The 11484-nt window shown below is 50.9% G+C and overlaps 1 protein-coding gene across 1 annotated transcript in view; it reads right to left on the bottom strand.

The window, feature by feature from the left end:
- Window positions 1-4: 4 nt before the first annotated feature.
- Window positions 5-11484, bottom strand: part of utp20 (UTP20 small subunit processome component) — a 33618-nt gene continuing 22138 nt past the window's right edge. The window contains 20 exon segments of the mRNA XM_084483434.1: window positions 5-615; window positions 909-1054; window positions 1367-1493; window positions 1897-2298; window positions 2444-2515; window positions 2623-2807; window positions 2987-3119; window positions 3236-3367; window positions 3914-4096; window positions 4392-4541; window positions 4799-4909; window positions 5388-5519; window positions 5666-5836; window positions 6645-6761; window positions 6869-6976; window positions 6978-7017; window positions 7574-7740; window positions 10206-10373; window positions 10646-10744; window positions 11235-11391. Coding sequence (XP_084339560.1) covers window positions 460-615; window positions 909-1054; window positions 1367-1493; window positions 1897-2298; window positions 2444-2515; window positions 2623-2807; window positions 2987-3119; window positions 3236-3367; window positions 3914-4096; window positions 4392-4541; window positions 4799-4909; window positions 5388-5519; window positions 5666-5836; window positions 6645-6761; window positions 6869-6976; window positions 6978-7017; window positions 7574-7740; window positions 10206-10373; window positions 10646-10744; window positions 11235-11391 — 2956 coding nt within the window. The 3' untranslated portion in view covers window positions 5-459.

Raw genomic sequence — 11484 nt, 5'->3', positions numbered from 1 at the left:
TGTACCATTTTGAAATCATTTTGCGTTCTTAATTGTGACATCAAACTGCTCATAACAGTACACAGTCGTCATTGGAAAGGTTTTAATATCAACACCACCTAAAAAGAATCCAATAACATCTGGTCAATTCAGCACAATATACAAAGCCACAGAAACAGAGTTCCTGCCGTAACAAACACGTAAAGAACATTAAGGGATCGTTTAAAAACATTGCGTGGCCTGTTGTACAAGCAGCCGTCGTCCGTGTCGGTGCCTGTTTTTACCCACAATCCTCCTGGTTGGTCACGCTTCAGATCCAACGGCTGAATGAGCTGCTTTTGTTTCTTCTGTGGCCGCACAAAGTGAACCAGACCCCAAAACCCAGTCCGCCGCTCAACACGGGGAGCGCAACGGCCGGGACGCTAGGTCCCCTTGTGCTAGCGTCTGTCAGCAATGCGGATGCTAACTTCCCTAGCATTGTTAGCGCAGCACGGCCAGGTTTTTGAGTGACTGGGTCCTGGGCTTCTTGGCCTTGTAGCCCGGCCGCATGACCTCGATCTTCCTCTTCCGGGCCTGGATCTTGTTCTTGTGTTTCTTCATCTTCTTCCTGGCGGCGACGTCTGGGTTCGCCACGGCCTGCAGGCGGGAGACAGGACAACGCGTTAACTCTGCTCCAGGACACTGCGCACCTCCTGGAGGGGGGTTGGTGTCCCTGCTGCGCCTTCATGTGTTGCTGAGTCATCATGCAAACAAACCCACGCCTCCCCAGACATGTATAGGTTTCAAACAGGTTGTTAAAGACAAGCCTGTTATGCAAATAGTGACCGAACACGACACTCCACTTCTGTCTGCAATGAGACAAAGGAAACTACACCCAGCGAAGTGAACTCAGAGAGCGGTGAAGAGGTGAGCTACAGGTGAGGGCGTACCTGCAGCGCCCGCTGGCGTTTGCGCGCGGCTCGTCTCAGGGTGAACTCCTTCTGGACCCCGGAGAACGCCATGGAGAAGGTCTTCAGCCCCACCTGCTTCTTCAGCAGCTCAATCAGCTCCTGGGACAGGTTCTTCAGGATGGGGTCTACACACACACACACACACACACGTTAATTTAGCTGCACACTTTCACAGGACAATATCTCTTTTGCACGCAGTTCATTCATCAACGTAGGCATCCATGAACATGACGGCCATCTCCTGCGTTGACAGAGAGCCTACCGGTCGGTACAGTCCACTGGGCATGCTGGGAAGGATGATCTTTCTAGCATACATCTCGACACTGTACTGCCTCCCCATCCCCCCGCTCCCCCGGGCCTCCCTGGTCCCTAGTGGACCTCTACACTGTCCTATCCCCGGCGGCGGTCCGGGCTGGGCTCCCCCCCGCGGGCCTCACCTTGCTCTGCGTAGGTGCTGTGCAGCTCGCGGTACAGCGGCTGGAGGATGGGCGTGAGGTATGGGGCCAGGCGCTCGGGGCCCAGGTCCATGGAGACGGCCCCCAGGAACTTAAACACACACAGCCTCTGTAAGGGGGGAGAGAGAGAGGACATCAGAACACACACAGCCTCTGTGAGGGGGGAGAGAGGACATCAGAACACACACACAGGGGGGAGGGGGGGGAGAGGACTCAGAACACACACAGCCTCCGTCGGCAGGGGGGAGGGGGGGGTCAGAGGACATCAGAACACACAGCCTCTGCAGGGGGGAGGGGGGGAGGGGACAGGTCTCAGAACACAGAGCGGCAATTAGAGGCAATTATCTTTGAATGAGTGAGTTAATGAACAGGTGAGTGTGAAGTAAGTAAGCAAGTACATTTGTGAGTGATTTACATTTTTGTTGTGATTTAGAGTGAGGAATTTAGAGTGAATGAGTGAACATGTGAGTGAACGAGTGCATGTGCGTGATGAGGGATGAGTGAGGGAGTACCTTGAGGGGTATCTTGGGGGTGTTGGCCGCCTCCCTGCGGGCCATCAGAGACAGCTTCTTGATGATCCAGAGGAGGGAGGGCGGCCGGTCGTCCTGGTCCCCCTCCTCCACCTGCTTCTCCTCCCGCTCCACCTCCGCCTTCTCCACCTCCGCCGCCCGCTGCTCTCTCGCCTCTCTCTCCTCTTCGTTCTCCTCAGCCTCCTCCTCTTCCCCCTCACCTTCCTCCTTCTCCTTCACCTCCTCCTCCTCCTCTTCCTTCTCCTCCTCCTCCTCTTCCTTCTCCTCATTCTCCTCCTCCTCCTCCCCTTCCTGAGCGGTGATGTCACCGTCTGGGGAAGTGACCTCAGACTCAGGGGAGATGAGGTAGGTCGTCTTGGCAACGAAAATGAGGTTCTTGACGATCTGTGGGACAAGATGTCAGTTAGAGTCTGACGTCCAAGGAGGGACGTTCACCGTCGTGGGCTTTCGTGATTCACCCCCTGGCCGGAAAAATACAAAAATAGGAAAATTTGTAAAACACAAATGTTGAATGGTTTTCCATGGTTACCTGCTCTCCTGAAGCCGTGTCCAGGAACTTTGAGAGGAGCTGGTGGGAGAAGGACAGGACACACTCCCTCATCTGGACACACACACACACACAGTTAATGTGAATATTTTATAGCAATGCTGAAAGAATAAATGAATGAATGAATGGAAGCAAGACTGAAACCAGACAGACAGACAGACCTTTCTGTCCAGCCTGGTGCTGAGGAAGGCCGTAGCCACAGGCAGCGGGGGCTCCGCCTCCCCCTCCTCCCTCCACATCTGGACCAGCCCCTGGGGCTGCTGGGAGGCGAACAGCTGTCCGAACAGCTGGGACGCCGTGAGCCACACCCAGGAGTGGGGGTAGCGCAGGTGGGCCTCCACGTGGCCTGCAGGGGGCGTCACAGAGCAGGAAGAGGTCAGTGTTTAAATGCGGCAGGATTGTTGACTTTTCTTCTTTCAATGATTTATTGAGATTGATTGATTGCTATCAAAGTGTGTGTGTGTGTGTGTGTGCCTGAGTCTGCGTGTCTGTGTGTATGCGCCTGTGTGTGTGTGCGCGTCTTACGCCAGATGTTGTCCAGCGTGTCACGCGGCTTGCAGAGCTCCAGCAGGTGGCAGTGTTGGATCAACTTGGTGACCAGCGTCAGGTAGCTGAACAGCAGCCGGTCAGCGCCCTTCTCCGTCTCCTCCTCCTCCATCTGCACACGCACACACACACACACACACACACACGCACACACAGTAATATTAGTGTAAAAATACGAACATCCAAAAACACCTGGATCACCCTTTGGCCGCGGCCACGACGACTCACATCCTCGTAGTTGTCGGGGTGGATGGCCTTCTCGATGGCGGGGAGCAGGTCGTCAAGGCGACGGGCGAAGTTGTCCCCCTCCACCTCCACAAACAGGCCGCACACCTGCGCCCCGAGACGGCGCAGGTTGGCCTGGAGGGCAGAGGTGAGGAGAGGGCAAAGGTCAAAGCACTGCGATGGATTACATGTAGTACATACATGTAGTGGATCACATTCCATACAAAACGTTAACTAGGTCAGAGAAGTTAACGTTTTATAATCCATGTGGGGAGATTCTGACCCATTCTACATGCTCACGTCATGCCACCAGGTGTGGGTGTGACCAGCTGGCACACGCACAGGGAAGGAACGATTTTCATAGTGACATCACAAGTGGGCGTGTCCACCTAGATGTACGCTGGATAGATCGGTCCACCAGCCCTACCCCAGTGGACCGTAGCCAACGCTGCTCATCTCTCCGGCACACATCTAGGTGGACACGCCCACTTGTGATTGTCAGAAGAGGCCGATTTTCAAAATGGCTCGTAACGGCTCACACCTGGTGCTATATGTATATGTCACCTTTCAGGGTTAACTGCAGTATGTGAGCGGTTGGTTATCTCGGTGTCAGGGCGCTAAGACCCTCCTCCCTGCTGGAGGCACTGGGACCCAGGACCTTAAGGCTGTGGGGGACCCTACCTTCTCCGCAGCCATCCAGGTCTGCACCAGGGCGTAGAGGGCGTTCTGCTGGGTGAGGTCCAGCCGGGCCAGCAGCACCTTGATGTCCAGGGCCGCCATCTTCTTACACTGGGCCGAGTCGTCGTTGAGCATCACCAGCGCCAGAGGGGCCAGGAACAGCCCGCTGTGCTGGGTCAGCATGTCCTGCACGCACACACACACACACACACACACACACACACACACACACACACACACACACACACACACACACACACACACACACACACACACACACACACACACACACACACACACACACACACAGGCCGTCAGAACCAAGACCAAACAACAACCCATCCAGGACCACACCAGTGCCTGGCCGTCAGCACCGGGTTTGAAGAGGCTCCCCAGGTATAAGGGAGGTACAAGCATGTGTTTGTGGTCTCCTGGTACCCCTCGGGTTAGGGGGTACCAGGTGTGATTTGTGCGCTGGTACCTGAGGGAAGGTCTGGAAGATGTACTCCAGCATCTCCAGGGCGACCTGCCGCCCGGTGTCGTGCTCGTAGCTCAGCTGGGCCACGATGAACTCCAGGTGACCGCTCAGCTTCTTCCCCAGGGGGTAGTCCAGCAGGTACTTCTGGTAGATCTGCTCAAGGGCACAGCGGCAGCCGGCATCAGAGTCAGGCCTTAAACCAGCCATCACTAGCCAACTACTGTTACATGGGGTGTGTGTATGTGTGAGAGAAACAGTGAGAGTGAGACAGATATAGTGAGACAGAGAGAGTGAGACAGAGAGAGAGTGAGACAGATATAGTGAGACAGAGATAGTGAGACAGAGAGAGTGAGACAGAGAGAATGAGACACAGAGAGTGAGACGGAGTGGGTGTGGGTGTATGTTCGTACCTGTCTGGAGTGCATCCTGACCACCGAGTTGCCGTTGGATACGGCCAGCTTGGCCACTTTGGTCATCAGCTGCTCCATCTCCGGGACGACCAGCTTCCTGGAGAGGATGGCCTGGAGAGCCGAGGACCAGGAGGTTAACACACACACACACACACACACACACACACACACACACACACTCTGATCTAGAACAAACTCACACTGCTCTAGAATACACACACACTGCTCTAGAACCCGGCTCCTTTACTAGAGGTTAACACATACACACTGCCTCACCGTCCTAAAATTAGCTCTGGTTGTTGCGGGAGGCCATGGTGGCAGGTGTTTAATACGAGAGATGAACTGAAGAGGAACCAAGGACAGGATGCAGAGAGGAGAGGAGAGGAGAGGAGAGGAGAGGAGAGGAGAGGAGAGGAGGAGGGAGAGGAGAGGAGGAGGGAGAGGAGAGGAGAGGAGAGGGTCACAGAGAGGAGAGGAGAGGAGAGGAGAGGAGAGAGGAGAGGAGAGGAGGAGGGAGAGGAGAGGAGAGGAGAGGAGAGGAGAGGAGAGGGTCACAGAGAGGAGAGGAGAGGAGAGGAGAGGAGAGGACCTTGAGCAGGCTGAAGGCCGTGGCCTGCCGGGACTGGTCGTAGATGTCCTCCTCAGCGTAGCCCAGCAGCACCTGCAGCTGGGTGTCGGAGATCTTACTGGACTTCACACTCTTCACCAGCACCGTGATGCACTGGGGGGCGGGCGAGAGAGGGAGAGGGAGAGGGAGAGAGCCGTAAATATTTGAAACGTTTTCAACGTGTTCTCCGCAGCGTGTGAGGCCCAGATGTGTGAGTGCGTCGTGGGTCTCCCCCGTGGGTTCAGTGTGGGTACCCGTACCCTGAAGCAGCTCTGGACCAGCTGGTAGTTCTCCCCGCTGGCCGCGCCGGCCTTGGAGTAGTCCTTGAGCAGCAGGAAGAGCTGCTGGTTCAGCTGGGCGGAGCTCTGCTGCACCGCGGGCAGCGGGAGCCTCAGCAGCCAGGTCAGGGTGATCATGGCCTCCGTGGTCACCTGGTCACACAGGAGAGTTACATTACATTAATACACTACTGTCATCACGTCAGGGTGGTCATGGCCTCCGTGGTCACCTGGTCACACAGGAGAGTTACATTATATTAATACACTACTGTCATCACGTCAGGGTGGTCATGGCCTCCGTGGTCACCTGGTTAGGGGAGAGCGAGGGGGACATTACAGTAATACACTACTGTAATGGATTACATTACAGTAATCATCACGTTAGAGTGGTCTTGGCCTCCGTGGTCACCTGGGGAGGGGTGACCATTAATACACTACTGTAATGGATTAAATTACAGTTATCATCACGTTAGAGTCGTCATGGCCTCCGCGGTCACCTGGGCAACCAGGAGGAGGAGGGAGGGAGAATCAAATGATTTAACGAATTAAGGAAGGAAGGAATTAAGGAAGGGATGGGTGACGGTGGAAATGAAGGAAGGAAGGAGAGAATGAATGGAAGTATTAAATGAGGGAAGGAAGTGAGCAAAGGGAATGAAGGAGAAGAAGGAAACAAAGGAAGGATGGAAGGAAAGTAAGAATGGAAGGAATGAACGAAGGAATGACAAGATGAAGGATGGAAGGGAGAAAGGAATATAAATCTAAAATGAAGGAATTCATACATGAATACATGAAGAGAGGAAGACAGGCGGGAATGGACGGACGGAATGTAATCATGAAGAAAGAAGAAAGATAGAAAATAAAGGAAGAATGGAACGAAGAGAGGAAAGCATGACGGAGGAGACGCCTTCAGACCCAGCGGTCACGATGCAGACGGTTGTAGCCCAGATGTAGCCACACCCACCTTGACGTGCATGGAGGTGAGACACTCCAGCAGGAGAGGAACGAACGGGTCGAGCATCTGCAGCACGGCCGGCTCAGAGGAGGACACCTTCCCACTCCTCAGGCTCTGGTACAGGAGCTGGGGCGCGCGCACACACACACACACACACACACGCACACGTTAATACTCAAACCAAACATAGCGGAGACGTATGGTGGGGTCTAGCTCGTGGCCCCAGTCCTCACCTTCAGCCCCGTGTCCACCAGGATGTACAGGTTGGTGTGGCTGCTGACCGCCGCCCTCCTCACCCCCCGGGTGGGGGTGGGGAGGAGGAGCAGGCAGCTGGGAGGGGGGGAGGCGTGGGTCCAGCGGGGGCGGGGCGCAGGCCTTGTCTCTGCATGTCGCGGGAGAGAGAGAGAGAGAGAGAGAGAGAGAGAGAGAGAGAGAGAGAGAGAGAGAGAGAGAGAGAGAGAGAGAGAGAGAGAGAGAGAGAGAGAGAGAGAGAGAGAGAGAGAGAGAGAGAGAGAGAGAGAGAGAGAGAGAGAGAGAGTCATGTGTTTTTCTTCTCCCCTTGTTGTTCCTTATTTGTTGGCTTTCTCTTCCACAGTCGTTGGAATTTTTCGATATTGAATTATAGTGCTCTGTGTGTGTGTGTGTGTGCCCCTGTCTGTGTGTGTGTGTGTGCCCTCTCTGTGCGTGCGTGCGTGCGTGCGTGCGTACGTGTGTGCGTGCGTGCGTGTGTGTGCCCCTGTCTGTGCGTGTGTGTGTGTGTGCCCCTGTGTGTGCGTGCGTGCGTGTGTGTGTGCCCCTGTCTGTGTGTCTGTCTGTGTGTGTGTGTGTGTGTGCCCTTGTCTGTGCGTGTGTGTGCCCCTGTCTGTCTGTGTGCGTGTGTGTGTGTGCGTGCCCCTGTCTGTGTGTGTGTGTGTGTGTGTGCGTGCCCGTGTGCGTACCGGTCTCTCTGTGTGAGCAGGGGCAGGCTCTGGCTGACCAGGGCGTGGCTCAGCAGCAGGATGTCCTGGTGGTCGACGCCCTGATTGGACAGCAGGCCGACCACCATCCTGCGCATCACGTCGCCCACCTTCAGGCACACCTTCACGCTGGACGACGCCTCCAGGATCTACCAATCACAGGGCAGCAGGCAGCGTTGTCATGACACCACTGTAGTAAGCTCATGTCAGCGGCCGGGTCCCAGTAGACCCATATGGTGGGCCGCTCCCTTTAGTGTTAGTTAGTTAGTTTAGTGTTAGTAACTCAATAGTCCACAGTTTACTTTTCATTCCTACCCGTCATGGTAGATATGGACGCTTTGTTTATGATTGGAAAGTTTTTTCGAAGTGGAGTAGCTTTTAGCTTTTTTGTGTCTCTTTACAATTGCTTAATACTCGTTTGTACTAATGTTTGCTGCATCTTATTATCATATCTCTGATCCTACCTTAGAATAATCCTTCTAGCATTGGGTTAAAAATGTTTTTTGACCAAAATACTAAATCAATTGCAAAAGTAATGGTCCTATGGTTGTATCTGCATCTAAACCGGTTAAAAACTAAACAAAAAAAAAATAGTCCACCTAGTTTTCAACACTGCCCACCCACACAAAGTAGGCTACAATTCCTGATCTGATGGGAGTCCGACATTAGCAGCTCTGTTGTTGAAACTTGAAACAAAGGTATGTTAGACATTTCTTTATTTCTATCAAACATTATCAACTAGGCTCCTGTTTGGTTGACTATAGGCTGACGGTTCATTTTTCAGCATACATGCAAGAGATGTATTGAGTGATGATGTGAGCAGCAATATTTTTGCACATGCCATACTTGGTTGTGATACAACATCCAGTGTGTGGAGTTGTTTGGAGTTGGGAAAGGGGTATCTCTGCGTCTGGTTCAAGAAAGTGACACATTCAGAGTACAGGCCAGCATTTTTCTGAAACAATCTGCTACTAAAGAGGAAATTGCTGCTGCAGGGGAAAAAGCAATGATTCAGATCTACAAAGGCAAAGGAGCAGATTCTCTCAATGACCTCTGAAAACGACCACTGAAAACGGTCTGGTTGCAGCACAATGCCGTCGTCAAGGTCTCGACTGCTCCCTAGCTTGCACAGAGTGCAGAGGCGTATGTGCAAATATGTCAGCAAACTTGGATAAGAACACGGATTAAACTTTTTTTATTGTTGCCACAGAGTCATATCTATAAGTGGATTTTACGGCCGTGCCACAGTGGATAACAATGGTTATTGTCTCTTTTGATAATGGTCTAATTTCCTGCTCTTTATTTGTTTACATAAACATAGTTGGTGGTTTTGTTTGTTTCTAATACTGTAAGCCTGGAAGAAAAAAAAGTGTTATGGCCTACCTCGTATTTTGTATATTAAAGTGCCTACTGGGCTTTCTCTTCTACATCCGTCTATTGAGTTGTGGTTTTGGGTACATATTTTCTATTTACAGATTTCAATATCAATGACTTGTCCTTTAATAGTAGTTTCCACTGAAAAATGTATTCCCTTTCACTATAATCTTTAAAGGGTGTTTTCTCAAAATGAGGTTTCCGTACACTGTGGAGGAGAAATATCCACTTCAGTAACACCTACATAAACTATTTATTACAGATTTCTTCCTATCTATATTTTGTGTTTGATTAGGGAGTATGTTGATATATATATATATATATCATATATAAAAATATATATATTTTCAATAGCCCGATATTTTCTACATTTTATACCAAAAACATCTGACTTTAAATAGTAGTGGATGGTACAGAGTGTACCATCCATTCTTGAACTTGATGGTACACTCTGGAGCTATGAAACATAGCAGATGAAGATGTTGTTGGCACCTTACTATAAAAACGTTTTAGTCTGAGGTCATTGAGAGAATCTGCTTCTTTGCCTTTGTAGATCTGAATCATTGCTTTTTCCCCTACAGCAGCAATTTCCTCTTTAGTAGCAGATTGTTTCAGAGAAATGCTGGCCTGTACTCTGAATGTGTCACTTTCTTGAACCAGAGATACCCCTTTCCCAACTCCACACACTGGATGTTGTATCACAACCAAGTATGGCATGTGCGAATAAAATGTTGCTGCTCACATCATCAATCAATACATCTCTTGCATGCCCTATGCTGAAAGTTGAACCTGTCAGCCTATAGTCAACCAAACAGAAGCCTAGTTTATAATGTTTGATAGAAATAAAGAAATGTCTAAGTTACCTTTGTTTTAGTTTTTTTTGTAACCGGTTTCAATACAACCATAGGACCATTACTTTTGCAATTGATTTCGTTTTTTTTTTCATTTTTTGTTTGGGCACAACTGTGTTGGGCACAACTTTGCCCTTTAATCTCGGAAAAAAATATGTTCCACTCCATCTACGGCTTAAGACTTTTAGTATATGATTCAGGAGGGTATTAGGACCAATAAAAACTAGGAGACATTTCTGTTGCAAATTTTTTGTCTTTTTGGGCTAGATTGACTGGCCTATTACGGTTTAAAAAATCTTGTTTAAAAAAATACAGTTAGAAAAATAAAGTTACATTATAGTAAAACGAAAGCTGAAGCTATCCCATACAGTAGAGCCCCGCCCCCTCACCTCTTTGAGCGGCAGGATGAGCTGGGTGATGCGCTTCTTGCCGCAGTACTGGCCCACCAGCTCGTAGGACATCATGCTCTTGCTGTGGCGCGCCTCCATCAGCTTGGACACGATGCCCTTCACCTCCTTCTCCTCAGACAGGTCTCCGAACAGCTCGTTGTTGAAGATCTGCAAAGGGGACAGCTCGTTAAGAGACCGCCAGGAGAGAGACCTCCTCGAGGGCGTCGTCATGACGACTAACGAGGACTGGACTCAGAGAGTGGTCTGTTCTTCACTAGTGTAGGCTGCTGCTCCTGGTTCATACGGGAGCAGACCCATCATGAGGGTTATGAGGGACGCCTGCGTGTATTGTGCATGTCCAGGATCAAAGCTCAGAACACACACACATGCTCAAAAGCGCACGCACGCACGCACGCACGCATGCACACACCTGTACGTACCTCCAGCAGCAGGGGGATGCAGTGGTCTATCTGTCCAGACTTCATCGTGGGACAGAGGGCGGCCAGCAGCTGGTAGACTGTGTAGGTCAGCACATGGACCTACAGACACACAACATTACCATGGTTACACCCCACATGGACCGAGAGACACACACAACGTCACACCACACTACCCAGGGTACTCCTTCCTCCTCCATTTGGGGATGTTCACGGGCTATTCATTCGTTCAATTGTAGCCCCGATGGTAAGTGGTGTTGCGATAGGAAAATAATGCATCAGAAATTGTCTACCAAAACATTTACCTTTTATCTGTTTATTCATATATGGCGATTAAAAACGAAATCCATTCGAACACGAATGGGACATACAAGGTCACAAAGTCTTAGCATGTTCTTCAACGTAAATCATAACGTTCTTCATCTTGGTCAATGTTTAGGTGCAGAAGTGCGAGTGTGTGTGCGTGTGTTTTTGTCTGTGTGTGTGTGTGTGTGTGTGTGTGTGTGTGTGTGTGTGTGTGTGTGTGTGTGTGTGTGTGTGTGTGTGTGTGTGTGTGTGTGTGTGTGTGTGTGTGTGTGTGTGTGTATATTACCTGGTAGCCCCTGTTGAGGACGGACTGCATCTCGGTCAGCAGGTAGAGCAGGTAGCGCGGCCCCAGGGTCTGGATCATCTTCACCAGCGTGCCACGCACCACCTCACGCACCTCCTCGTAGCGGTTCCTCAACAGCACACACACCTTCAGCAGGATCCTGCACGTACACACACACACACACACACACACAGTGAAAAACATAAATATATATATATATATATATATATATTAGGGGTGTAACGATACACTA

Source organism: Micromesistius poutassou, assembly GCF_964030765.1.
Source record: "Micromesistius poutassou genome assembly, chromosome: 18".
NCBI classification, from domain to species: domain Eukaryota; kingdom Metazoa; phylum Chordata; class Actinopteri; order Gadiformes; family Gadidae; genus Micromesistius; species Micromesistius poutassou.
The sequence above is the reverse complement of the archived record's forward strand: the minus strand, read 5'-3'. Positions and strand labels throughout refer to the sequence as shown.